At 41.2% G+C, this 26,477-nt stretch overlaps 1 protein-coding gene across 2 annotated transcripts in view; it reads left to right on the plus strand.

Moving 5' to 3' along the window:
- The window catches only part of trim62.1 (tripartite motif containing 62, tandem duplicate 1), a 38,666-nt gene that overhangs the window by 3,597 nt on the left and 8,592 nt on the right, over window positions 1–26,477 (plus strand). For both annotated transcript variants that reach the window (XM_046029272.1, XM_046029273.1), the window contains exons 3-4: window positions 20,382–20,477; window positions 25,116–25,372. In XM_046029272.1, the coding sequence (XP_045885228.1) occupies window positions 20,382–20,477; window positions 25,116–25,372 (353 nt within the window). The remainder of the gene's footprint in view (window positions 1–20,381; window positions 20,478–25,115; window positions 25,373–26,477) is intronic.

Genomic DNA, 26,477 nt, shown 5'->3' on the forward strand with positions numbered 1-26,477 from the left:
TGCAGCTGAATAATAAACTCCATCTGATGGAGAAATATTGAGACAAAATTGATAAAAGACATTTGCTTTTGTCTTTTTTTTTATGACTATGAATGGCAGAAAGTTGCTCATATCACAGTTATCAATCAATTGCCTATATCCCACATATTTAAGCTGAGAACATGTACAACAACCAATGCCATTTAACCTGAAGCTCAGCCAGTCTATCAGCTGACAGTCCAGAAGTTCATTGGTCATTCTGTAATTATTGGGACAAATAAGAAATGGCATGCAATTAACTTATTTAACTTCATCCATCGTCAACCGCTTAACCTGCGTACAGGGTCGTGGGAGCCAATCCCAGCTTACATTGGGCGAAAGGCGGGGTACACCCTGGACAGGTAGCCAGTCCATCGCAGGGCCACACATAGACAAACAACCACTCACGCTCACATTCACACCTAAGGACAATTTCGGAGACACCAATTAACCTAGCCTGCATGTCTTTGGATGGTGGGAAAGAACCCACACAGACGTGGGGAGAACACGCAAACTCCACACAGAAAGGCCGAGGCAACTGGGGTTTGAACCCACAACCTTCTTGCTGTGAGGCGACGCCACCCCCTATTTAACTTATCTAAGTAAATATTGTTTAACTATATTTATGTTACATGTATATTTATTGTTCTAGATTTTAGGTCATGTCGCTCAGCCCTAACATCTATAGGCTGGTTACAGACCTCAGAAGCTGACGGCACCTCAGATTTTTCAAAGATTGAAGTAGGTCTGGTGTTGTGCTGATTGACAGCTATTAGAAAAGCCAAGCCATTCAGAGCTTTGTAAACTAGATTAAGAATTGGGACATCGGCTTCCTATGCCAGAGCCAGAAAAATGGCCATGAAAATAACAACTAGTGTAAATGAGATTGCGCAGCCATACAGGTTGTTGGAAGTGGACTCACAGTAATCGAGTTATCTGCTGCGAGCATCTGTTACTGCAGCTTTTCTGTTGACTGAAAATTAAGTTGCATGACAGATACTTTATTTATCTAAACCACTGATTACACATTTCAACAACCACACAGAACCTTACTTACTCTGTAGTATAAATTGCTTTTGTGTATTTCGAAGCTGTTGTTATCTTCTTCAGCTATCTTATCTTGTTTTTCTCTTATTGCAGTCTTACTACTTTACGTTGCTTTTCTGACACCTGCACCAAAACAAATACTTTGCACACATGAAATAATTCATCATCAGGCTTAATATCAGTTGCTTTTAAATATTAGTTTTTAGGTAAACAATTTTTTTTAACTTATTCTAACCAATTAACTCCATGGTGGTGGTTGTGAGGAGAGACTTAAGAATTGAACCATGAAATAAAAGACATGTACAATGAATTCACTTAATAGATTACATGCAACGTAGAGAGGCGGTTAGTGGGTAGTGTAGACCTACAGTTGTGCCCTCCTGTGTTCTGCATTAAATATAATTAACAGCGCTGTGAGCATCAATGTTGTCCTCGTTAATTTGCAATCAGGCTCTGCGCTGAATGCCAGAGAAAAGTCAAAACTCTGTAATCCTGGAGCAGAAGTAATTAGGCCCAGCACAAGATGTTTCTCCTTTCTTGGATACCAGCTTGTCCCTCTGCTTGAAACTCTTTTCAAGGCGGTGATCTGGTATTTTGTATTCTGGCAGGAGCTTTGGAGGCATCCCAGATCTACAACAATGAAAGACAGTATGAGTACACAGAGGCCCCATCGGAAACAACCATGTCCCATGACGAGCTTGGCATGCTCGCCTTTTTACATCCACAAGTGGGGTGGTTTGTTACTTAACATCCCGTGCTTACCAGACAAACACCAACATGAGAACAAGGCAGCAGATGGTATTTCTGTCGCATTTGTTTGCGATCACAAAGTAAATTTGATTTGTAACGTGTCTTCTGTCACTGTGAACTTTATTCTCTGAATTAATTTGTTGCAGCCCATGTAAGTTATACTCTGTGATATTAATCAATGTACAAGTTAACTTACAATTTCAGTTTTCTTTCCAGTGAGCAGACAGGAGCTGTGTGTCAGATAGAAACTAATGTGTGAGAGCTGTGCCTGCAGGCAAAACTTCACTTTTAGCATGAGGCTCAACAATGCTTAACTAAAGTGCCAAAACAACAGGATGTGTTAAAGTGCAGCAGCCATTAACTCCTGAGTTTTGACTATCTGTGCCAGACAGGGTACATGCCATGCCAGCTTGGTGGCATTTTATGAAAACCCTTTTTAAAATGAACCTTTTTTTTGTAGGGTGGGAAAGTTTGTAGATGAGGGGGAGAGGATTTGGTAGGTCGAGAGCCAAAGCTGGGCCTTTTTGTGTTGAATTGTTTGACACTTTGGCACATGGGATTTGGGATTTGCCTAAATTGTTTCTGCTTCTGTGTCTCTATACGTTGATCTCTCCTCTGCCTACTTTTAACGTGATGTAACTTATCACTTGTGTGGTTTAACTCTTCTGTAAGAAGAGGAGGAGGAGGAAAACATGTGTGGTCTGCTTAAAATTGAGAAGTGTGCTGTGAGTCATGATTTTGTTCTCAGGGAAGACGAAAGGGGAAAAAAAAAAAAAAAACACACTGATGTCTGAGTAATAATGGTATACTATTACAGTCCATTTTCACAGCAATGTTTGCTTTTAGGTTACGTAATCCTCTCACCTCATCACCGGCTAGAGGAGTAGGATGACACAGACACCTTGTGGTTGTTAACCCATATGTCTTCATACAGCAGAACACTGACAATTAGTGTGTTTCACAATCAGAGAAACAAGGATGACAAACTCAAGTGTCAGCATCTACAGTGAACCAACCCCTACACAACCATGATGAAATACAGAAACACAAGACATCGTCTGTCGTGACCCAGAACTGCTGTGTGAGTTCTTTGTCATGTCTCACTTGCCAAACAGATCTGGGTCTCAATGAGACTTGCTGAATAGAAAAACCCTAATTTCAGTGTAATGAGGAGCACTTGAAATGTAAATACAGAATTTCACAATGTGTATGCATTCGTGGCTTATATTTTACATAAGCTTTAATCCACAGTTACAACACATTTCAGCATTCAAAGCCTTTGATTTGATATCCTCAAACAGACTAGATTCCAGAGGGTTCAGATATACAACACACTTGTGTTATGTCATGGCACCACTACCTTAACTCTGTGTTGACGGTGTGTTTTGCTGGCCAGTCTGTACTGATGATGGCAGCCTTTGGTTGGTCTGCAGCAGGCTGTAATCTCCTTAGCCTGGCATGTCACTCCGCTGACCTCAGGCCCTGAGTCTTGTTGCTGTGTTGAGAGCTTTACCTCCTGCCGATTTGCATCCTTTTACCCCGCAAAACGGTCCTGTGGCCAAATTTGTAATACACAAACACATCCAGCACCCGACTGTTGCAGGGTGACATGCACACGCATCTGGCAAACATTCACCCAACACGTAATTGCTTGCTTGCGCACATTTCTCAGCATAAAGGACATTAAGGTAGGATCGAGTAGGATTTGTCTGCGGCTCTGCTATTTGCTTCAGGGAGCAGAAATTTCACGGGGAACTAATGCATTCTGATTAGGAGGGGTTTTATTCCACCAATGTTATTGGACGGCATTAAACACCATTTAAACGTAATGTACAAGAGTAGAAAGCACTCTTAATGCAAAATGATTGCGACGTATTTAAGTAAATCATTAAACTGAGCCACAATCAGCACTGGAAATCTCCAGATTCTTAATACACACCAAGCAGTCTCATCATTTTAATCCTCTGTTATTTTGGCCTTTTCAGTTTTACGTTGAACTCATTAAATGAGGTTATAACCAGAAAGCCAGACATTCTTATCTACTGAGCCACATCCTTCACCCTGTAAAGTTCGTGCTTTATGTTCCGGGAAATAATGCCTTTTATTTTAGGCAACATGGTTAATGGTGATGAGATTAGTTTCCTCCCTCAGTTATGCTACACTTGGAGTGCTGGCGCCATTTTAAATAGAGGTTGGCTGGATCGCTGTAACCCTGATTGGAGCTGGACGAGGCAGTGCACTTATTATCACACTACTGTGGCCTGAAGTTGGCAGTCAACTCCTGCGGAGGACAATGTAGAAGCCGCAGTAACCACTGTGCCTTAATTGTGATGATCGAGACTGTCAGTGGGCTGTGTGCGACCACAGTATTGCAGGGCTAGACACTCTTCCTGCTGTCTGCTTGCCCTAGGGACTTGTTTCCGCTCTACTTGACAGCAGTGTATGACCAGATGAGAAGGGGAAGTAAAACTGCAGCCCCTGGTTATCCATGCATACTTGGGGACCAAACTTTGTTCCACTGATACTATAGATTGTATAGCAGCAGGCAGTTGTGCAGTGATGCTGGTCTGAGTTCGACTAAAGCCCACGCAGCTGAAGAATTAAATGACTACTGTGGTGTTGAGTCACCCACACAGACCTGTGTCCAGATGCACCTGCATGCTGTCCCTGCTTAATTCTTTCTTATACCTAGTTATTTATCGAACCACAAACTTGAGGGTTAGTCCTGAAAACATATTAGTACGTTTCTTGTCTACCTCGCTGTAATGCAGGGCCATGTTTGAATAGGCAGAACGAGCATGCCAGCCTTTGAAGTGTTCCTCTGGTGGTTTGAAAGCAGGGCTGTCTTTCACTCTCCGACTGTCAGAGCCCAGCCGAGAGCTCTCTCTGAGCCTGCCATCAACACGCATGGCAGTGTTGCTGCAGTAATGAGTCAGGCAATTTCAAGGGCACCCACGGCTGCCATCTCCCCTGTGGCTCTCCTCAGTCTGCTCTCCTTTCCGCTACCTCTCTCTCTCTCTCTCTCTCTCTCTCTCTCTCTTTCTCTCTCTCTTTCTTTCTTTTCTCACCTGCGTTGTCTTCTCTCTCACATTAATTTTCTCGTTTCTGAGGTATGCTTTGTTGAATACCACAGATCGTGTTTGGTAACCAATTCTTTAGAGGGGGCTAGTTCCCAGTCCCCCACCTTGCTAATTTCCCACACACCCAAAACAAATGACTTTGTCCAGCCTGGCGGTCAGTCAGGGTGGTGTGGCAGAGCCGCTGCATTCATGCGGAAATGGAGCCATGGGGAAAGACAGAACAGTCATGTTCCATTAGAGAAGTGCTGGCATAATATCCTCATCCAGAGAGAGGCAGTAGCTTGTACTGCACTTATTACTGATATCACTGATGATGCTTGAGGCAGGCCCGAGCCAGGCTCCATGTTTACTTAAGCTTGTGCTGTTGGTAGATTAGCAAATGAGCAGCTGCATCGATTGGAGAAAGTCCAGCTGATGTTACGTCCATAACGAAGAACATTTTGTCTTGTTTAGTACTTTGGCTCGTGCCTAAGTTAAGTGAGTCAAATGTCGGTACATCTGTTGTACATTAGAAATGTTCATGTAGGCCTTCTGCACAGAGGAGTCTGTTTTGCAATTTGCCATATGTTTTCTAGTCAGTCAGTCAAGGTTTTTCTTTAAAGTGCAAAATGACCAAAAGACATAGTCCCTATACACTTTACAAAATGCATTGAAATTAAATAAAATAAACCATAAAATACAGAATGCATGTAATAAAACACAAGATAAAATACAATCAGAATAAAACCAAAAAAATAAAATGATAAAATTATTTAATAATTTAAAGTTTGCTCAATCCTGTCCTAACTAAAAGCTTCTAGCAAGTAAAAATGATTGAAAAGTGCTCACTTTAAAAGTGCGCAGGACATATGCAGGTGAACGATGTTTAGTTACATACTGTAGGTACAAAGAGACCAGAGACTCGTTTCCCAAAAAGGAAGTAAGTAGGCTAAGATGATCTTAAAATCTATTTTATGAACAGTCTTAAACCTAACAGGTTTGTCCCCAAAGCACTGTAACTTAAGATACTCTTGATGGATGTACTAATGAGTACCTCCCCACCAGATAGGTAAAGGTGTCTTAAGAAGCTCTTTTCAGTTTTCATATCTTCTCTTTTCTTTCATGTTGCGTTTGTTGTGTTGCCACACAGTAGGTCTAATACAGATTTAAACAGTTTTAGAGAGGTGTTGATTCAACTTTATAATAATTTTGGAGGATGTGGTTTGTGGTGCTGTTGAAGTGTGTTGCATTATACTGAGACGTGTTTCTAATCTAAACTACTACTACAACTACAGAATCTGAAATGACCATACGGTAATCAACACCTCTCTATCTAATGGTTTTGCATCATCTTTCATATAAAGGTAGGATTTATTGCTGGGCTGTTGTATTAGACTGCATTAATTAGACTAAATTAGTAAATTTGAAATTCTTCTGAAGAGGTTCTGCTGAAGTGTAATTCAGCTTCTCCCACACATGACTCTATCCCAGTGAGTCATTATAAATGAATGCATTGTTCTCTGTTGTATAATATCAATATGCAACCATGTATCTGCCAGTTAAACCTGGAGGTCACACGGGTGCCGTGCGTGCTGTAACTGGTCTGACAAGCCAGAGTGGGAGATGGAAGGATCACAGGAGGGGAGAGATTTGCTGTTCCTCTCAGTGAATGAAAGCGCTGTCCTTAAAGTTTTGTGACTTAAAGCGAGGCATAATGCTGAGCCCTGGCCTCCCTAATGTGAGGCAGATCAGCAGGGAGAGCTTGCACACCAGTGACATTGCTACAAAGATGTCATTAAATGAGAAAGACTAGGCAGCGAAAGATGTTGTATAAATGGTTACTTCTTCTGCAACTTCCTTAGAGGTAGAATAGCCTTTTTAAAAAGTGGTGAATGTGAAATAAGAGGATGAAGAAGATGAGTTTTGGGCAGAGACAATTTGAGATCTTAGTAAATGTTAAAAATACTTGAGTGGCGAGTGATTGCAGAGCACCTATTTCAGGCTTCTCTGCGTTTTGGTTTGGTTTCAGTTTGATATTTGGGTGGATGTGAACAGCTGTACCACTGCAGCCATGAGCCCTGCGCTGCTTGATTAGCGGGGGAATTAAGACTGATTGTAGTCCATTGTTTTGGTGGTCTGGGCAGTGCTGGACCAGGCTGTAATCTCTTGTAATGCCTTGTCTCCATGATTTGCTGGAGATGATTTAATTAGACGTGCTCTTGATAGGAGTCCTCTTGTACAGCTTTCAATCAGCCAGACTCAGGTCTGAGCCGCTCCCTGAGCTAACCAGTCGCTTGGAGCCTGATGATGTTTACCTGTTAAATGCCTCTTTTGTCTAAATTAGAAAGTCAAACTGTATTTCTGTTTACCCGCAAACCTGTGATTCTCGCCCAGGTGCAGAGGGACAGGAGGTGACTGATAGGCAGGCAGGTGCTGGGAAAGCTCTGACATGCTTAGTCTCAGTCTAGTTTTAGCGCTGAGATTTGGGAAATAGTGTGAAATGAAACACAGTTCTTTCTTTGAGTCAAGAGGAAAAAAGCTTGTTAAGTAATCACTTTAAGTGATTATGTGTGGAATCATTAAACACCCAATGAAAGACAATAAAAGTTTTGCAGGACTGCCCTGGTTTGGCCTGTATTATAATTGATATCCCCATTAGCTGTTGTAAACACCATAACTCCTACATTTCTTGTTTATGTGATGTATGGCCAATTCAAGTTCTTCTGGCCAGGCATTCTCAGAACTTGTTTATTTTCCATAATGCAGTTAGCGTGCATCTGGGGTCAGGCTGATCAGCGGGGAGCAGACAGCTGGATTGTCTATCCGGGTTCCTCTACTCATCATCGCTCCCAGTCTGCACATCAACAGAGGTTTCTGGCTCTAGCAGCTGTTTACAGTTTATGCAATCAGCAGAAGCTCTTATCCACTTCTGCTTACAATAACTGCCGCTGTAAAACAAGTGAGCTTTGTCAAGCATTGAAAGTGTAAAGCTGTCAGATAGTTTAGAGGGCTGTGGAAAGTGTTGCAGCTTTAATCAGGAAAAGTCAAGCAACAACATCTGTCTTATTACCTTTTTTTTTTTTAACCTTTCAAAAGCTCATTCTACCTTTTCAAACTTATGGCCCGGTAAATGGTCTGTACTTGTATAGAGACATTCTAGTCTTCGACTTCTCTATGAACTTTTACACTACATCACATTCACCCAGGTCCTGTTCACACACATTCATACATTGGGAGCAATTTGGAGTTCTTTCCCAAAAACACTTCGACATGCAGACGGTTGAACAACCGATCTTCCGATTAGCGGGCAACCCACTCTATCTCCTGAGCCACAGCCGGTAGGGACTGCTCTTTTAAGGGAGCTGGATCTTATGGCTCCGTTCCTTTCCAAGAGCCATCTCTTTTGGCTAACAAATGGTTTTCACTGCCTGAAACTGGAGACGCACTGGATCCGTTGTCAGATGTCAGGTCTATAGATTCTATTCATTTTCCCTGGAGAGCTGGAGAACCGGCCACGCAATACATGATGGATACGCGGCGGCGATGATTAGCAAGATGTCTGTGAAGGTTCTCAGTCATCCAGGTCATAGTTATCCAACGAAGGTTGAGGTCAAGGGCAACTGGACTTGGTTGAAGATTCTAGAAGATGTTTCATCCCTCGTCCAAGAGACAGCAGACTGAAGAAATCTCTTGGAGTTGCCCTTGACCTCAACCTTCGTTGGATGACTCCCTCTCAACTTTATGCAATTTAGCCCATCCAACACAAATCAGCGGGCCTCACAAAACTCACCGCAAACTGTAAAACTAGGAAGTGCTGATCAGATATGAATCAAGATTATTTTACGGGATTGCCATTTCTGTCCTTGAATGTTTTCAGAAACGTTTATTAGCGTTCTTTCTAGCTCTAATATGAGAGAGTTTTATTTTTCAATTGCTAAAGAAGTGAAATCGGCTCTCATACGGGAGCCAGCTCCTGACGTTCATTTTCGCGATGGACATATCACTAACAGTCGCCCCACTGTGGTTTAAAAAGACACTGTTTAAAGGGAGGCAGGTGTGTCTCTCATAAATTAGACAAAAGCATCTTTTGCTCTTCCTTTTTAGCCTTTCGTCCACACTGTGTAGACGTTTTACGGAAAATAAAATGAAGAAAACTGAGCTTTTGAAATTTCTTGAGTCTGATGGGGGGCTCTGCAGCACTAAAGATAAGAAGACAACTGCCTGCCGCCTCTAACACTTTAATTTTAAATGTCAGTGGAGGTGTTCACACAATACAGATGATGTCAATCAGCGACTTCATGATTGTTTTGATTTTCTCCAGATCGGCGCAGGAACAACTGTTCCTCTGATTAGCAAGTAGCATTTATGACCCGCTATCAAATCACAGTCTTGTTCAGGTCTCTGGCAAAAGAAAAATATGTAAATGAGAACAACTAAATCATGAATTCAGCTGCATAACAACCCCATAGAAATCATCAGGAGCAGGAGACTGAATAGAGGTTATTGAGCTGAGTAACATGGCCGTCTGTTATACTTCTCACCGAAGGTTAAATTGCAGTTTTGATGTTAGCTGATCAAAACAGGACGAGAAAGAAAAGATTTAGCTGCTTATGTGAAACCAGCGTAAACTGTTTCGCTTTAAAATTAGCAGACGCAGAGTAGATATAGTTTCAGCCATGTTATGTGTGTATGTGGTAAAAGATAAGCATTTTTTTTTTTTCAAGAGATCGTATGGAGAGCCGCCACACTTTCTGGTTAGCTTCTGTTCCGCTAGCCTTTGGTTCTTCAAATATGTCGATTTAGAACTTTAGCTTATTGGTATTTTTTTATCTATATTTTAAGCCATTTTAAATCATGTCAGACAATACATTTGAAGAGTGTCATTTTAACAAAGATTAAATTTCAAAGCATTTGGTAACTACAGCTCCCATGTGTCATCTTGTTTAAAGTGACTTGCTGCTCAAAGTTTTCTACTCAGTACAGTAGTAGATTTACATTCAGCATTGTCTGGCTGAATCAAGTGAAACCAACACTAGCTTTGGCTCATTATACTGTGGTAGTCACTCAAGTGTATTGATTAATAATTTACTCAGTATTCTTTATATTGTGTATTTTGTTTGCACAGAACACAATTCATTATATTGCATATGGCCTTGACTTTCCCTATAATTAGGAATAAAACAGACATAGTGTGTTCTTGAAGTGTGATTTTAATCATATTCAGTCAATAAAGTTGTAGAAGCCAGATGGAGACCTGTTTGCATTCAAACAGGTCAATATTGTACAAATAAGACATGCATTAACTGTAAATAGATATGCTTTTTCCTGCTCTGTGCTCAGGCTGTGCTTGAAATTAGTAATTTTTTAATATGATCCAGGCTACAGTATTTTGATCATCGGGAGTCATCAGGGGATTTAATAACATGCAGACCTGACTGAATACTATACTTCACAAAAGAGGCATATGTCCCAAATGATTATTTCATCTCAGGGGAGTGAAAGAGAAGCTGACGCAGACTTTATTTGGTCAGATAGAGCTGCTGGCGAGCTGTAGCAATCACGCCTGTGAAGTGCATACACTAAAGCTACAACAGAATAGCTTCCAGCTGCACTTATATCACGAAATGAAGAAGAGGGAAAACAAATCTGTTTGTTATCCCTGCCGTGTCGTTCTGCCTGGCATGCAACCATATTGGGGGGGAGGGGGGTTTCGCAAGGTGATGTAGGTACCCGCCTGACATCTGCTACATGGTGTCTATTAGAGGTTTCGCTAATCCTAAGAAGCTTTTTATAAAAGATGACACAAGCTTGTATTTGGTTGTGGTGAAAATCTGCTGGCAGTCAAACCCATCAAAGGGTCATTTTCAGGGTGTGTTTACCCAGTTTGACCAGAGTGAAGTCACTGTGCAGTAGGAAAGAGATAATAGTGTTGTTTTTTTTGTTAAACTTTATTTATTGGTCCCTGGGAAATTTGTTAAATTCCCTGCATTTAACCCATCCAGTTAGGAGCAGTGGGTAGCCATTGTGCAGCACCTGGGGAGCAGTTAGGGGTTCAGGGCCTTGCTCAAGGGCTCTTTTGGCAGTGGTCCATGCTGGACCTGAACTGGCGACCCTCCGGTTCCCAAGCCAAACCCCTCCGGACAGAACTAATGCCTAGTTATTTAGAGGTGTGTTTTTATGCCTGCATTTAAGTTTTCTTCCTGTGTGTTTGTCTACTGCATAGCCAGGTGGGGCTTCCAAATATAGCGTACCAGTCAGGCTAATCACCCTTTTCTTTGAAAACCGCAGTCGGCAATTAAACCAACCTGCATGTCTTTGGACTGTGGGAGGAAACCCACGCAGGCGAGGGATACAGTTTCATCCATATCCATTAAAAGTCAAACTTTTTAGCCGCAGTCTAAAAACTTCTACACTGTTCGCTCCTCTCTGTCTGAACTCACCGCAGCCCCTCGACTCGCTCATGGACTCGCCTCTTCTGTCGAGCCTGGACGTTTAACCCGTGATGGTCTAGCCTGTAAGGGAAATGCTGTTCCTTTAAAGGATGATGAAAAAGCAGACATATTGAATAATTAACAAAATCTCCTTATCTAGACATATGGAGAGTAGCACTTGACATACTGTTGAAGAAGGCACTGTTCCCAGGCTGGAGTTTGTGTTATTTACAATTGTCAATGTTTGAGTTTGGTTGCTGCACAGCCAGGTATAGCTGCTTAAACCAGTTTAACTAATGATCTCTTTCTTTGGAACTAATTATAGATGTCAATGATTCATGCTTGTGGTTTGTTTTGTATTCTCTAATCTCACTGGCCTAATGGTTGCCTGTTGAGATGATGTATAGCCCTCTCAAAGATTAGCATCTTGCTCTTGACAGGATTGTTGATAGCTCTTCAAAGGATGGGTTGAAACCGATTGCTGTAGTGAGAATATTCCAAAATTTCACATTAGCCCCGTAAGCATTTAAACCAGCTGTCTGTCAGATAAATTTCCAACTTCAGCTGTGAAGCTATGTATCTTGGACTGCATATTTACATAGCTATTTAGAAGCTAGAAGACGAGCTGTAACAGCCTCAGGACTGAGTGGCTTCTGTCAAGCAGACTCTTTACAAAAAGCATTCTCGCTCTTATCGCTCGACACTTTTCACATTTCCACTCTAATGCCAAAGACTGTTCCTCTTAAATGGCTTGTCCTGCTCCGTGTAGATTATCAAACTGAACATTGATTGCTTTAAAACCTGTTTGTCTTCCTTAAAACCCTCAGACAGCCAACTGCTTAGCTGCCCTGCTAACGTCACACACTCTGTTCTTCACTGCTCCTTCAGCTTAGCTTGTAGACTCTGTAGACCTTCTTCAGCAGTTCAAACATTTTCATTTTTAGGATAAAAATATTAAAACCCACATGCAGTGGTAGTGTTTTTGTTGTTTTTCCTTAGCTATTCATGTTTGGCGTTGTACATTTGCAAACTCTGCCCTTCCTCGCTCCAGGAACTGGAGCAGCAGCCTCTGAGCATTCATCATTTACATGACGTGCCCTATATTCGAAGGACTGGAGGAGGCCGCCAGCATCAGCGCTTCCACTCATCCCCACTGCTATAACCAAATGTTTCCTGTAAAATAGAAGCTGTACTTGTGGGGGTTATTTGTGATCTAATGCTCTGATCCAGGATCAGTCATAGCAGACCTGTTTCATGTGTTTAAAAAATGGTTCTTTTCTATTTCTGTCAAATATTGGACAATTATAATGAAACTGTAGCAGTAGTAGATTGTCAGCTAAATTTATTTGACTTTAATAAGAATTAAAGAATTTAGTAATTGCACCAGTAATATTTGGAGATAAAAAATATTTCTGAAACATTTAGAAAATCCACATAAATGGGAACAGAAAATTTACATTATGATCACCTCAAATACAAATACACCCCTCGCTTCAGTGCTCCCTCAGAAGCTCTGCCCCCCAAATTTAAAATGTCTGAGGTTTCTCCAGTGTTGAAACGCCCTCGCCCTGTGCTTGAGCACTAATGCCACCTGTTGCTGATTGGCTGGAACAATATTGTCCACACCACTTTCTTTGTCCATTTAAAGAGGCAGGGCTGTGCAGGAAAATCAGATTTATTTTTCAGAGCACACATAAAACCCAGAGCTAGCAACCCATGAGGAAATATTCACTGAACTTAACAAAAAGTGTAATGGATTACTAACACTAAACTTCCCTTTACGCCAGAGGTCTCAAACTCCAGGCCCGCGGGCCGCATCCGGCCCTCCCTCCTCCTCGGTCTGGCCTGCAAGGTGATGTCAAAAAATTACAAAACCTGGCCCGCCAAATTATTATTTTATTTAATTATATTTTATAGCTATTTCATGCCAATTCAAGCTACCAATTTGAAATAATTAAAATAAAAACACAATGTTTAAATGTATTCCGTTTGTCATGGCAAATGTGAAAGGTAAGGTGGCCTCAAATGCTCGCTATTGGCTGAAGAAAGATCGAAACGGAAGATGGATGATAAACACAGGCTGTTTCAAGAAAGATTGAAAAAGCAGTAGGCTATTTTTGTGGAGTTTAATAGAAAAGCTACCTGCCTGATATGCAACGAAAAACTTACTGTTTATAAGGAATATAATATCAAGCCTCATTACTGGAATGAAAACGGTGAGCAACGAGAAGTAGGCTGCATGGATGATTTCAGTTTGAGACCCCTGCTTTACGCCATTTATCAAGCAAAGAAATGCAATACATTTCCTTGTTCCAGCTATCCAATATGAGGATTTGCTTCTTTTTTCCCTTTGTTTGATCATTGGAAATTTAATATATTTAAGATTTGCTTCTTATTTTCATTATCTATTCATTAATTTGATATCTTGTCAATTGATCAATTCATTGTTTAGTCTATAAAAGGAAAGGAAATGGTCCAAAAATGCCCATCACAAGTTTCCAGAGCCCAAAGTGGCGTCTTCAAATTTCTTGTGTTGTCCGCCCAACAGTCCAAAACCCAGGCATATTCAATTTACAGTTAAGTTTTACATTTGAGATGGTGGATCATTTGGATTGTTTGACATGTTTTGCTTGACATTCAACTTGAGTACAAGTAACAACAACCAAACTTGCTGGAATTTAATTTTCTATCAGTCGAATAATCAGTGTTTTCAGCGTTAAGTGATGAGTCCAAAATATAATCAATAATGAAAATATATTGTTAGTTGCAGCCCTGTTAGAAATGATCAGATGTGACTATCTAGAGATTGTTTCTAAACAAGAGCTCCATTGTACTTGAGAAGCGAGTGGACTGTGCAGGATTTCTGGCACACAGTAGAAACCTCTGCCATATCTTCTGTCAGTCCAGAACTGGATGTTTAGCAGTACCACAGCCTGTCCTGTGTACTACACATACCCACATACTGTACAGGCTCTTATTGTCTCAGGCTGCCTCTGTCTCACCAGGACAGATGTTGGAGGTGAATAATGTGTCTCTGTCCTGCAGCTTTCTGAGCCAGTCCTGCGCAGTCAGCTCAGCTGGCCTCCGCCTGCTCTGCTGGCTGAGCTCAGGCTGCAGGGATGCACTCGGCCCCCTGGAGAGGCTGCAGGCTCTGCTGATGCTAGAGGAAACAAGGCTGCGGGATGTAAGGCGCAGCTTGAGCTCAATTTGATGTCTTGGAACAAATACACCAGAGTTTGCAGCCTGAGACAGCATTTTTGTTCTGCTTTTTGTTTCTTTTTGCAAGTTTTTGTTTTGGCCAGGGGTTTGCCGTCACACCAGACAGACAGGTGGAACGTGTTCATGATTGCCCCCCAATCCTTTGGCCAACAATTTACCATTACTTTGCACACAGCTCAAATAAATCAGCATCAGCCTCAAACAGCCTGTTGGCTTATCCATGAAAATGATGGCTTGTGTAGCATATAAAGAAACATTTTGAAAGGCTATGTGCTTACACAGTGTGTTGTATTCCCAGAGGTCAGTGGTCGGCATTTTAATTTTCCAATGAATGGCACTTCTAACCAGAACAATGCGTCAGAGATGAGGGGGAAATATTTAAATGTTTTGAAAATTGCACCCTTAGACCACAACGCTCATATCACAGCAAGTATTTCTGTGGTTGTGACATCAGTAGTTGATGTTTTCTTGTTAAAGATTGCAGTCTGCGTCAGTGTCTTCAGCCTGCACTCTGTTGGCATTGAGTGATGAAATGGCCGGCAGAGTGCATCTGTATCCCAATTAGAAAACACAGCAGAATAGTAAAATTCCACACGCTTTGGTCCACTAGGAGATTATTTATGTTGGTTCTCTCTCCTGTATTTGCTGATTTCTTTCTTTGGATATCTACGTTTGTGTGTATGTTTCCTCTCAGCTGAATCTAGTAATGCCACGAGTGTAAGGGTGTGCGATATGTATCGTCTATCTTAATTCTTGTGACACGATGTATGGGCAGACATTATCGAGTAGGCTACAAAAACACCTTGTCCGTGCGTCATGCATGCAGTACATGTGTGCTAGAGTTAAACAAGGAAAAAGCTGCCCCGAAATTCATGACTAAAATGAAAAAAATTAGTCAACAAACAGCGCCAGGAGATAAAACATGTGACAGCACCAGCCTCGCAATCTACGTTGTTAGATTGAATTGCTAGACGTGGATCAACCTCACTCACATGGAGATGGTTTGGCTTTGAAAAGATGGATGTTGCTCAAAAGACATGGATCTGCAAACTACGTCAAATATCGGTTGCCGAACAGGATATCAAAAATATGAAAAGCTTCAAGAGTCAGCTGTCCACGACAGGCCTGAACTAGCAAAGGTACCAGCACAAACAAACACCGCCACGATGATGATGACGACAGAATCAAAGCCACTATGATAACAGCTACAATGGCTAGAGCGACAGATGTCATTCATACTTGCACTGGTGACTTTAATGATTTTATCCATCCATTCATCGTCAACCGCTTATCCTGCGTACAGGGTCGCGGGGGACTTCAATGATTTATTGTTTTTAATTGAATTCTTCAGTTTTAAGTAAATAAGACCTGTTTTCATTCATGTGATTAGTAAGCAACAATTAATATCTATAAACAAGAGGTAGTACAATATTACTTTCACAAACACATTTTTGAAGAAAGCAAAATAACATCTAATTATATCGATCACTTTTTGTCAATATTGCACACATCCCTACATGAGTGTTGACGTTTCATCTTTCCTCTGTGGTTGTGCAGGATTAAATATTTTTTTGAAATTGTACACACAAATAAGACTCATTGTTACCATTTAGTTCATGTTTAAAACTGACTTATTACAAACAAAACAGGAGCTGTATGCATGAAGTCATATGGACTGACACGTAACTCAGTGATTGGACAGTCTTGGTGATGTCATCCCGCATTGTCAGCGCATGTATGAATGTGGAGAAATCAAATTACACTGACTTTACAACAAGTCATGCAGCTCTTTACTGAGCCATACAGGTTTATTTATATTCTGTAGTGTGAAAAGAGCTCATGGCGACAGATGATAATGAGCATTAAATATCGTAACATTTTGTACCATTATATAAGGGAGGGTTAGTTACTGTGTGGTCGCTACATGTCACATTTTTATTTACGAACTTCTAAAAGAGACAAAGAAGGACACGCGCTCAAAACACCTTTTGTTTTTACTACAGATGGGGAGAAACCTTTCTTAAAAGTTAACGATTAGATGGATTCAATAGTAGTTTTAGCTTTGAGCTGAACCAAATAGGTAAAGTGAGAAACGTTAACGGGCTCTGTCTGCAGATACTAAAAGAATAAGTGTGCATAATGTGAGCACACTTTTGTGTTGCTTCCCTTGTAATATCCAGGTTGAGAGCCTTGAATTTGCAGTATGCTGCCCCTGTGTACATGGGTGTGGACGACATATTTCCGACCTGGTCCATGTTACAAACCCATAAAACTTACTGCCTGTCATGGCTGCAGTGTGTTCACTGTTTTGGTATTTGCTGGCGCACTGTTTACTCACCTGACAGAATTACACCCTCAGGTCAATGAAGGTTATGCCATACTGTCCTTATGAAAATCACTTGCAGTACATTGAGTTACTGTGGGCTCCGCTTCTCTATCTAATGGTAAACGGGTGAAAGAGACCATAATTATAAGCCTATGTAGCATATTGGCTCTGCATTCTGTATGTCTTCGAGTAAGGAGATGAGTTACAAGTTTGTTCCCTGTACATTTCTTTCCTGTCATCGGTGCATGTGCATGAAATCACTAGAAGCTAGTCTTGTCTGTGTGTGAGAGGAAGTTCTCCATGCTGTAGGCTTTTTAATATTCATGCTGTGACACTGTATTTTGTTTTGTTTGCCTCTTCATCGGGCCCAGCAGTTTGAAGCCAATAACGCTCTTTAAATCCTGAACGAGCCGCTGAATGTAATCAAGCTCGCAGCTGTAAGGAAAGTTTGAGGAATTTTAAGCCTTGTGCGCATTTTTTAAGAAGCGTGCACTGATAGTCCATTTCATTCATTTATTTGCCGGTAAATATCTACCAGAGCTGCCAACATGACAGAAGAGGAAGAAGAAGAAAGGAATGACAGCAGGATAAAATGAGTTTTAGATTTATAATCCCCCAGCCGTGACCCCCATTTCCTGCATCTTGACGTCCCGGGGAAATGTCATGTCAGACTTGTGTTGGCCAGATGAGACGGACAGGAGAGAGACGCCTCCGCAAACAACACAAAAACACACACTCGTCTCCCACACTGCGTGCACACAAACTTCCCTGTCAGCGTCCCTGCTGATACCAGCATTCACTCACCTGCATTTTATGTTTTGTTTTGTCACATGATATTGGTTTGCTTGCCATCATGCACACTTTTCCTCTAGATAGCAGTCCAGTTCAGCTGTAATTCCTTGCCCATGTGTAGAAATGGACACTGCAGCTGGGGCTTTTTCTCTCTGTTTCTGCTCGAAATGTCATTACAGGAAATGTCCATCTGTAGGACACTCAAAGGACGATTCTTGCTTCCAGCAAGACTAAAGAGGATTATGTAATTGCACGTTATGGAGGAGGTTTTAGGGCCTCAAAGTGTGTGAAGATGATTTCACCGAGGTAGATTTTTACTGTTACTAAAATGCGGCTATGCCTGCTTAAATTCAGCTTAAGTACTGTACACATTCTCCAGTGGCTTTAACCCACTGTAGTGCAGAGGATGATGCAGATCTCCCAGGAAATCTAAAGATTTCAGGCTGAACTTAACATTTGGTTTATCCTGCAGATGATTATGGGTTTTCAGAGATGTGTGGGGTTCATGTTGATTCACCTGTCTATTGGTGTGACGGCAGCAACAGTTAAAGTTGCCCTCCTCTGACCAGTCAGTCAGACGACGTGAAGCAGGAGAGTGGAGGAGCATGTTTTCTCTGCCAGTCTGTCAGTGTTGGTCTGTCTCAGTGTGTGGGAGCGGCCTTTGACCCGCTGCAGACAAGCGTGTGGTGATGAGGCGGAAAGCCTGCTGAGCCTGCCGCACTCCTGTCATTAGCATGGAGAGTCACGCTCCCCCTCTGCACCAACCATTGTTTTCCACTGTTTCTGTCCTTGAGAAGAAACCCTCGTCTTTTCACCAGCCAACATTTGGTCTTTTTTTTAATTTAGCAGGTTATGATGGAGGACAAGGATTTTCTAATGCATCACAAATTGATGCATGGCTTATTTTTTCCTCTTTCCCCCACCCCTTGTAGACTAGAATATTTAATAATTATGTATTTTTCCTATCAGTGGAGATCCATTCTGGTGTTTATTTCAGCCCAGTAGCTGAGCGATGGCTGTTTTTGTAGCCCTGCTAAGCTGACAGTTCCATTTGGTGGCTTTCTGCTGCGGTTTGTGTTCGGGGGAGGTGACACTTTGTGGATCACAGAGAAGGTGACATAGGGCACGATGCCTTAATGGGGGCATTAGAAATTAGACAGAAATTAGAAAGAGGCTTGTGTCAGGTTGTTTCCTTTGATTCAGTTTTTTTTACCACCACACATATATTGTCATTTTATGTATGAGGCTTTTGATCAGTGGACAGTTTCTGTTTGTATTATAGCTGGGTTGTATGTAAATGTTCGTACTTTAGGCTCATTTGTTGTTGTTTTCTTAGAATTTGAATGTAATGGCATACTTCCCCTAATGTTCAGTTTTTTTTTTTGTTTTTTATAAAATTTAGTTTGTCAACTGTATTTTACCAACGAAAAGACTTTCAGGTTTTAATAGTCTGCCAAGTCATTAAATGATGCAGTGGTTCAGGCTCAGATCGGATTGAACCAGTATCCATGTCAGTTTGACAAAGTCAGGTCTGATTTTGGTCATCAGGTCCATGATACAATTTATTTTGATATCCTTATTCAAATTAGATTCAAACCTATCTCCAGCAATATCAACCTTGTCAAATATCAGTGTCTTTTCATCTAGTAGCATCACGATTATTTTGATTTATCCAGTAATGTGGTTTATGACCGAGCCTCTGTTCTGCTTTGTGTTTTGTGCTAATTACCAAAAGTTAATTGCTAAAATGCTAACTCAGATGATGTACACATTATACCTGCTAAACATCAGCGTGTTAGCATTGCTATTATGAGCATGTTAGCAGGTGACGACATTATTTAGCTCAAAGCATCGCTGTGCCTAAGGACAGCCTCAGAGCCACATTTGGCTGTAGACTTTTAGTATCGGTACAAAATGTCAAATTGCATCGTCTTTCAACCTCATTTTATAATGCATCATGTACCCCAATGAAAACTCAAGCAAGAATGTTATATAACTAAAAAGAACGGTTTTAATTTTCACAAGAGTTTCTGGAGATTTCAAACTCTACCATCTACCATTCCTTGTTATTTACTCAGTATGAAAACATCAGCCAAGTACTGATTAACAAAGTGCAGAGCTGTACCTTGAGTCTTTCGGTTCTTTGCACATTTGTATAAACAAGTCTCTGCTTAAGGGAGGGGTGTCTGCTGAACCACTTCGGTCCTAATACCTATATCTGAGTGCGCCAGTGTTTTTTGGCACATGGGACCTGCATAAAAACTCCGTGCCATTCGTGACAGCAGCCGTCCCAGCCAGCTCCCGCAGAGCCTCTTTCCTGCCTTGGGGAGACTTGGAGGTGCCTGTGTGGCGCAGGTTCTGCCAGCGTGTGCCTGACTAGAGATGAGACCCAGTTTTCTCTGACACAGCCCAACATCTCCAGAGATTTCATTTCATCTCTTAATATCTCATTCTCCATTTGCCTTGTTTGTTTTGTAGCTGAGGCTTAAATCTTTGCTGCCGTGTACCCAAGCAACGATTGCTATTACTCAAATAATACAATTTAAATATATAGGATAGACTTGCAAAAATATGTCATATTGACATTCTTTTTATGTAACGGGCTGTATTTGAGACATTTGTGCAAAGCAGAAGTGAAGCATTTCCCCCCAGATACATGAATTGTATTCTACTGTTCTGTTATATTTCCAATATAGTTCCAATCACTAGTTACTGACCGGTTGTTTTGTTGTGTTGCAGAGGGAGATGAAGGAGCAGCTGGCCACGCTGCAGGACAGTGAGAAGGGACACACAGAGGCCCTGCAGCTCCTGCAAAGACAACTTACTGAGACCAAGGTACTGGACTACCTCCCCTGTTAAAAACAAAACTATTCTTATGTAGAGCTGCAGCAACAACAATCAGTCAGCTGCAAACAGCTGCAACTAAAAATAGTTTATTTTCTACATAGTTGCAATGTCAGAAAAATGGACATCACAATTTCCCAGAGCCTAAGGTGGAGTCATGCTTTATCCCACTATTAGTGCAAAAGTATTGAGTTTACAAGGACATAAAACAGAGAAGCAGCAAATGGTTTCATTTGAGGAGCTGAAACAAGGGAGAATTTGGCATATCTGCTGGATAAACAGCTTATGATTGATCAATTAATCAATAAGTTGTTTCAGCACAAGTTGCCACTCAGGTCTCGAGCTGAAACAATTAATCAATTAATCGATCAGAAGATCGACAGCAACTGTTCAGATTTGTGTCATTTTTCAAGCAGAAATCCCAAATGGTTCCAAGTATATCAATACATCTAGACTTTCAGCACTTGAGAATATGCGGTCGCCCTGGACGTACAAAGATAACATTTGCAACAGAGAAGAAGTTCTGAAATATTTTTGGCTTACATTGGACACCATGAGATACTGCTTCACAGGGACACCTCTTATCATAAAGCATGTTCTGAGTTAGGAAGTCGGCTAGAAGACCTTCACATTTACTGCTTGGAGAAGAAGTCTTTGCTGTTCTGTGTCGGCTTCTTATTTGTGATTACTTGCTGCTTTTTTTTGTCTTATTTGATTGTAAGGCTGAATCTAACAATTATTTTCACCATCGATCAGGAAAATAAAGAATATGAATATGCTGAAGGTGATATTTTTAAGATGTTCTGTTTTGTCTTAGCAGTTTGAAATACAAAGACATGCCTTTTATTATCATAGAATATTTAAAAATCAGCATATATATTCCGGCTTTTATTTATTATATATAAAAGCCGGATCCTGTTTTTCAGTTTAGGCATGTTTCACAACAAGTTAAACAATCAGTTGATTAGAATAAGATAATGATAAGAATTACATTTCTCAGTAGACTAATGACGTGATTTACCAACCGTTTCTTTAATCTTTCAGTGTCATAAATGGCACGATAAATGTAGAAACAATAAAATAATTGTTAGAATTCCCATTCAGGGTGTCCGCGGGGTGTTAAAAAGTCTTAAAAGATAAATCAATTTTGCGAAAATTAAGGCCATTAAAAAGTATTAAAAAGTCTTAACAAGCTATTAAATTTTGAAGATATTTTTTTCAATGTGAAAAGTTTGTTTGCTGAAAGTGTAGGTGAACGTATTTATTTATAATTCATAGCCAAAAATACTAGACAGGCAGTGCGTAGCGACTGCATGAATCGTTTCCGTAACGTTCATTTAGACTAGTTCCTCCTCCAGGTTGTGGCTGTGCTACACCGCCTACACTACTTACGTTATTCATCACTCAGTTTATTCTCTTCATCTTTGTTCCCTCCTGGCCTATTTGAATTTTGTTGTATTGATCGAGTGGTCGATGAAAGTTATCACACATATCATTGCAGGCAAGCTCACATTATCTAGTTTAAACCAACTAAAACACAAAATTTCACAGTTTCACATGATTTGCTGTAATGTTGCGTACATAAACGTCATAGCTTGTGTAAGACAGTTGCTTTTCACAGGAAATCTGAGCAGTCCTTCACATAGAAAACTGTTGGCCCATACAGGCTGTTATAGGCAACTGAAAAAGTTGGTGAATGCCTCAATTTGTAGGTGTTGTTATAACCTGATGACATAGGCAATTAATGTTATAAATATACTTAAATTGCTTTTAAAACCTCAAAAATGTGTGGCTGATTTAATTGGTTACAGCTCAAAGTGGCGTGGCAGTCTTAAAATATGTTGAAAACGTCTTGAAAAGGTCTTAAAAAGGTATTGAATTTTACTTATATACAGGATTCCTGTGTATATACCCTGTTGATTTAACAAGTTATTATACATCAACAAATGGCATTTCACTGTGTGGATATTTACATAAACAAGACATCCTTGTTTGCATCTAAAACGTCCACATGGAGACAGTAACACTCAGTCTTAGTTCTCTTAAAGTGGAAGATAAACAGACAGCTCTGTTTATCGTGTGCAGTCTTTAATTATCAGTCTTGGCTTTCAACGTGATTTGGATTGGCAGTTAAATTCCGACACTTAAATTGGTTTATTGAGTGGTTGTTTAATCTCGACACCTAGTTTTAATCATCGAACCTTGAGCATCCACTCAATATGTCAGTCTCTCAACCCCCCTCCCACCCACACACATCTCGTCTCTCTCCTGTAGTGACATTGAGGCTATTGACCAGGGAAGGGTCTCCGGCAGAGATGATGTTGTAGCCGTCAGCGTTATTTGTCATTTGGGGAGCACATTTCCATTGCTCCCGTTTTTGTACCTGTTGTCCTGATGTCAAAGCATTGCTCGTCTTTCTTTCCAAGTTCTGCACTGCAGGACCCTCCGCTGCCAGAGAGAGCCAGGCCCCTGTCCATTTCAGCCCGTCCATTGATTCACTCTGACTGCTAGATGTAGGCCTCTCAGCCGCCCCCGGCTCCTCATTGGAAATGAGCTGATCTCATTAGATTTACATCCATTTGCACAGTGCTCTGCCTGGAAGAGAGCCACACTGTAACTTCATTGATCTCGGATGCATTTAGGCAGTTGACAATGAAATGCCTCCCTGCATTTCTTCATCTTGCTAAATTTGAGGTTGCTTGAAGTTATATTTCTTCTTCGTTTCTAACTTATTGTTGTTAAAAGAGAAAACATTACCAAACTCATTATGGGCAAAACAATCCCAATCAATGCAGCACAACCAGAGACATTGCCTTTTTTATTCTATGCATTCTTCTTCCTTCTCAAAACCTGGCGCCTACAATACCCACAATGCAACTCCGCCACCAACAGCTCTCTTGGAGACTCTTGTGTGTTATGCTAGTAGCGGCTAACATAGCCTCGAGCCGTAAGCCTCAAGCAGAGAGGAGCCGGCTACAGAGGTCTGGAAACATCTCTTCTTTCTAACTCCACACCCTCAAATTTAAAATGTGTTCCTTTCTTGTAGTTTTCAGTTTTTTTCCCTAAAGGATGCTGGGTCAAGTGACATCACTTGAGGTAATTTAAGAGATTTTGTGTCTCCCTCTGGAGCACCAAAAGGCTTTATACAACTTTTTGCAAGTATATAAAAGTATTTCCCAAAAGCTGTAAACAGACGTGTAAAATCGGTGCAATTCCCCCTCAACGTCAGACTGAGTTGCATCTCAGTTCTTGTACTAAGATTGAGAATCTCTGCAGCAGCCCGGCTCTCATTTTCACTGAATGCGCCTGCCTTGCACTCCAATTTGAGTCCTTGGCTCGCGTGTGTCTCCGTCTGAAGGATAGACATTGTGTCCTATTCACATGTCTACCGGGGATTCGCTTGATTATCACATGCTTCCCTGTCTCCAAGGGCTGCAGACACCCTCTCAATGCCATCACATCCTGCTGGGCCAAAGCAGTAGACACATCAGAAAGACTGATAGGTGGGCTTGTGAAGTCCTCCTCCTTCTACATACCATCGGTTTTCAATTCCTAACTGGATAGGGGGACTGGGATACAGCCCACTTTTAATGTCATAGCTCTCATGCTTGCCTGAAATAGTCATTTGAATCAGTTCCCAAAGGCCGAGGGAGAATACCTTCCCCCGGTTTCTGAAAGAACAAGAGGAACAGGCCTGCTGTGTGATTAAAACCTCTGATCACAGCTCCTAAATCCAGCTCCTCCTGAAAAGATCAGAGGAGTGGTAGGAATTCCCAGTAGAGAAAATAAACAAGTTTCATTTGAAGATCAATTTCACTGTGATTCAATTAATTCTTGTTCTGAGCTCCTCTTTGGTGAGCATGCTTGGATTTATTTTGAATCTGTGTGCAAACAGGAGTTCAGCTTTTTCAGTAAAATTATGACTTTTAAGGACAGACGGGAAAACTTTGGACAAAATGTCAGAAGTCCAATTGCTTTCCTCAGATGCTTCAAATTGAAAGGCTCCTGCGCCTCTCTGTGTGATTTTTGCAGGGTTTTCACGTCACCCCCCCTTTGTTCTGTCTCTCTAACACTCAGATGATTCATTCTCTTTGATGTCTAGCTTCCCATTTTCCCTCTTCAGCTACAAATCAGTTTCTTCAACTCTTGAGCTCCCAGTCTGCAGTCCCCCTGCAAATTGCTCAGCTCTGTCTGTAATAGCTTCAGCTTCTCTGTCTGTCCACCGGTCTTGTAGTCCATCGTCTTCACACACAGGATGTCCTTTGCGACCCCCCTCCTGATCCTCTTTTTTGGGGTTATTTCTGTCAGTTTGTTTCTCCTCACTAAAACGGTGAAAAACCTACTTTCTCAGGTTGTTCACTGAGAGCCTCTTAGAATCAATACATGTTCAAGCTGATTCAATGAATGAATGTTAATGTAATATAACACAGTTTAGAGCACTTTATAAGCCCTTGAATTACTGGCCCGTGTCTAATTGAGAGTCAGGCTATTGTGACTGAAACACTCAACAAACCCAGCTAACTATAGTACAAAGTCTACTTCACAGTCCTGTAATATGGCATTTATTAATTGCTCAGCTGAGGGTGTTTTGTTTTTTTTTTTAAGTAAACTTTTGCTTCTCTTTTTCAGTCCTCAGCCAAGAGTCTGCGTGCAACCATCGGCGACGCATTTGAGCGCCTTCACCGCTTTCTGCGCGAGCGACAGAAGAGCATGCTGGAAGAGCTGGAGATGGACACGGCCCGCAAGCTGGCCGACATCGAGCACAAGATTCAGCGCTACAGCCAGCAGTTGCGCGACGTCAAGGAGGGCATCCAGATCCTGCAGGAGCGTCTCAACGAGTCGGGAAGACATGACTTCCTGGAGGGAGTAGCCGTCACATCTGAGAGGTGCTTCACCTACTCTGAGTTTGGCTCTAACTGTACCAGTATCATCACTGCAGTCTGATGACAAAAACGTGTGGTTGTAAACACATTTGCTTGAGAAGGATCAGGTTTTACCAACTCTAGAAGTCTTGTATCAACCCTTTATCTAACCGTAAAATATTTGCCGTTAAAATTGTTGTAACTATGATATCTCACAACATGTCAAATGTGTGTTCTGTTGGTGCTAAACATAAAGTTCCTTAAATTTTGGAGAAAGTACAGATTTGAGCAGCAGCATCAGCTAATCCCTCAACAGATGTTGTATTAGGCCAGAAATAAAGCAGCTGTAATGTTTAATCTGGGAGGGGTACTTGAGGATGATTTAATTGAACAGTTTAATACTTTAGAGCAGATTAATGAGGTTGAATGAAGAGCCAGCAAGAGTGACTGAATCAAACAGCATGTTAGCTTTTACAAAACACCACAATATGTGTAAAGTTAGAATATTAACATTTTTTGGTGCAAGTATTATTTAATCTCAAGATGGATGATACAGGGCTCTCAAGTCTCACGCATTCACCGTGAGACACACTCATTTCAGCCAGTTCACACGCTCACACGCCACACCTTGTATTTCTCACGCTGAGAAGTAAGTTAAGATAATGTCTTCAAAGTTGTCAATTAATGGACGATCTTTTTTTGTGCCGAGTTCATAGCTTTCTCTGTAGCCTACTAAATGCCAGAGCCGTTAAGCCGATCAGAAATTAAAATCTGTTGTTTCTGGGTAAATTCTGTGATCCCGATGCAGGCGCATTCGTTACAAGGCAACATGGATGCGCGTGTACACACGGAGTGGAAGTTGGAAGTGCAAGACCCGATGGATGCGGTAACTGTAGTTTTTATTTTTTAGCATTTTGATTTTACGACTCCTGGACGAACCCACTTGCCTGTGATCAAAGATAGTGAGAGCAGGTGATGTTGAGGAATGTAGCCAAATGTGTGCTAAATGATTATTGATGCAGTTAAAAACTCTCCAACCTCTTTGCAACCTGCAGCTTTGGCTTTTTTAGCCAGTGTTGAGCAAAGTAATGTAGGCCTATTCTGATCCTTTAAAACAAAAAAGACCAAT

The sequence above is a fragment of the Micropterus dolomieu genome, linkage group LG18 (genome assembly GCF_021292245.1).
Source record: "Micropterus dolomieu isolate WLL.071019.BEF.003 ecotype Adirondacks linkage group LG18, ASM2129224v1, whole genome shotgun sequence".
Lineage (NCBI taxonomy): Eukaryota > Metazoa > Chordata > Actinopteri > Centrarchiformes > Centrarchidae > Micropterus > Micropterus dolomieu.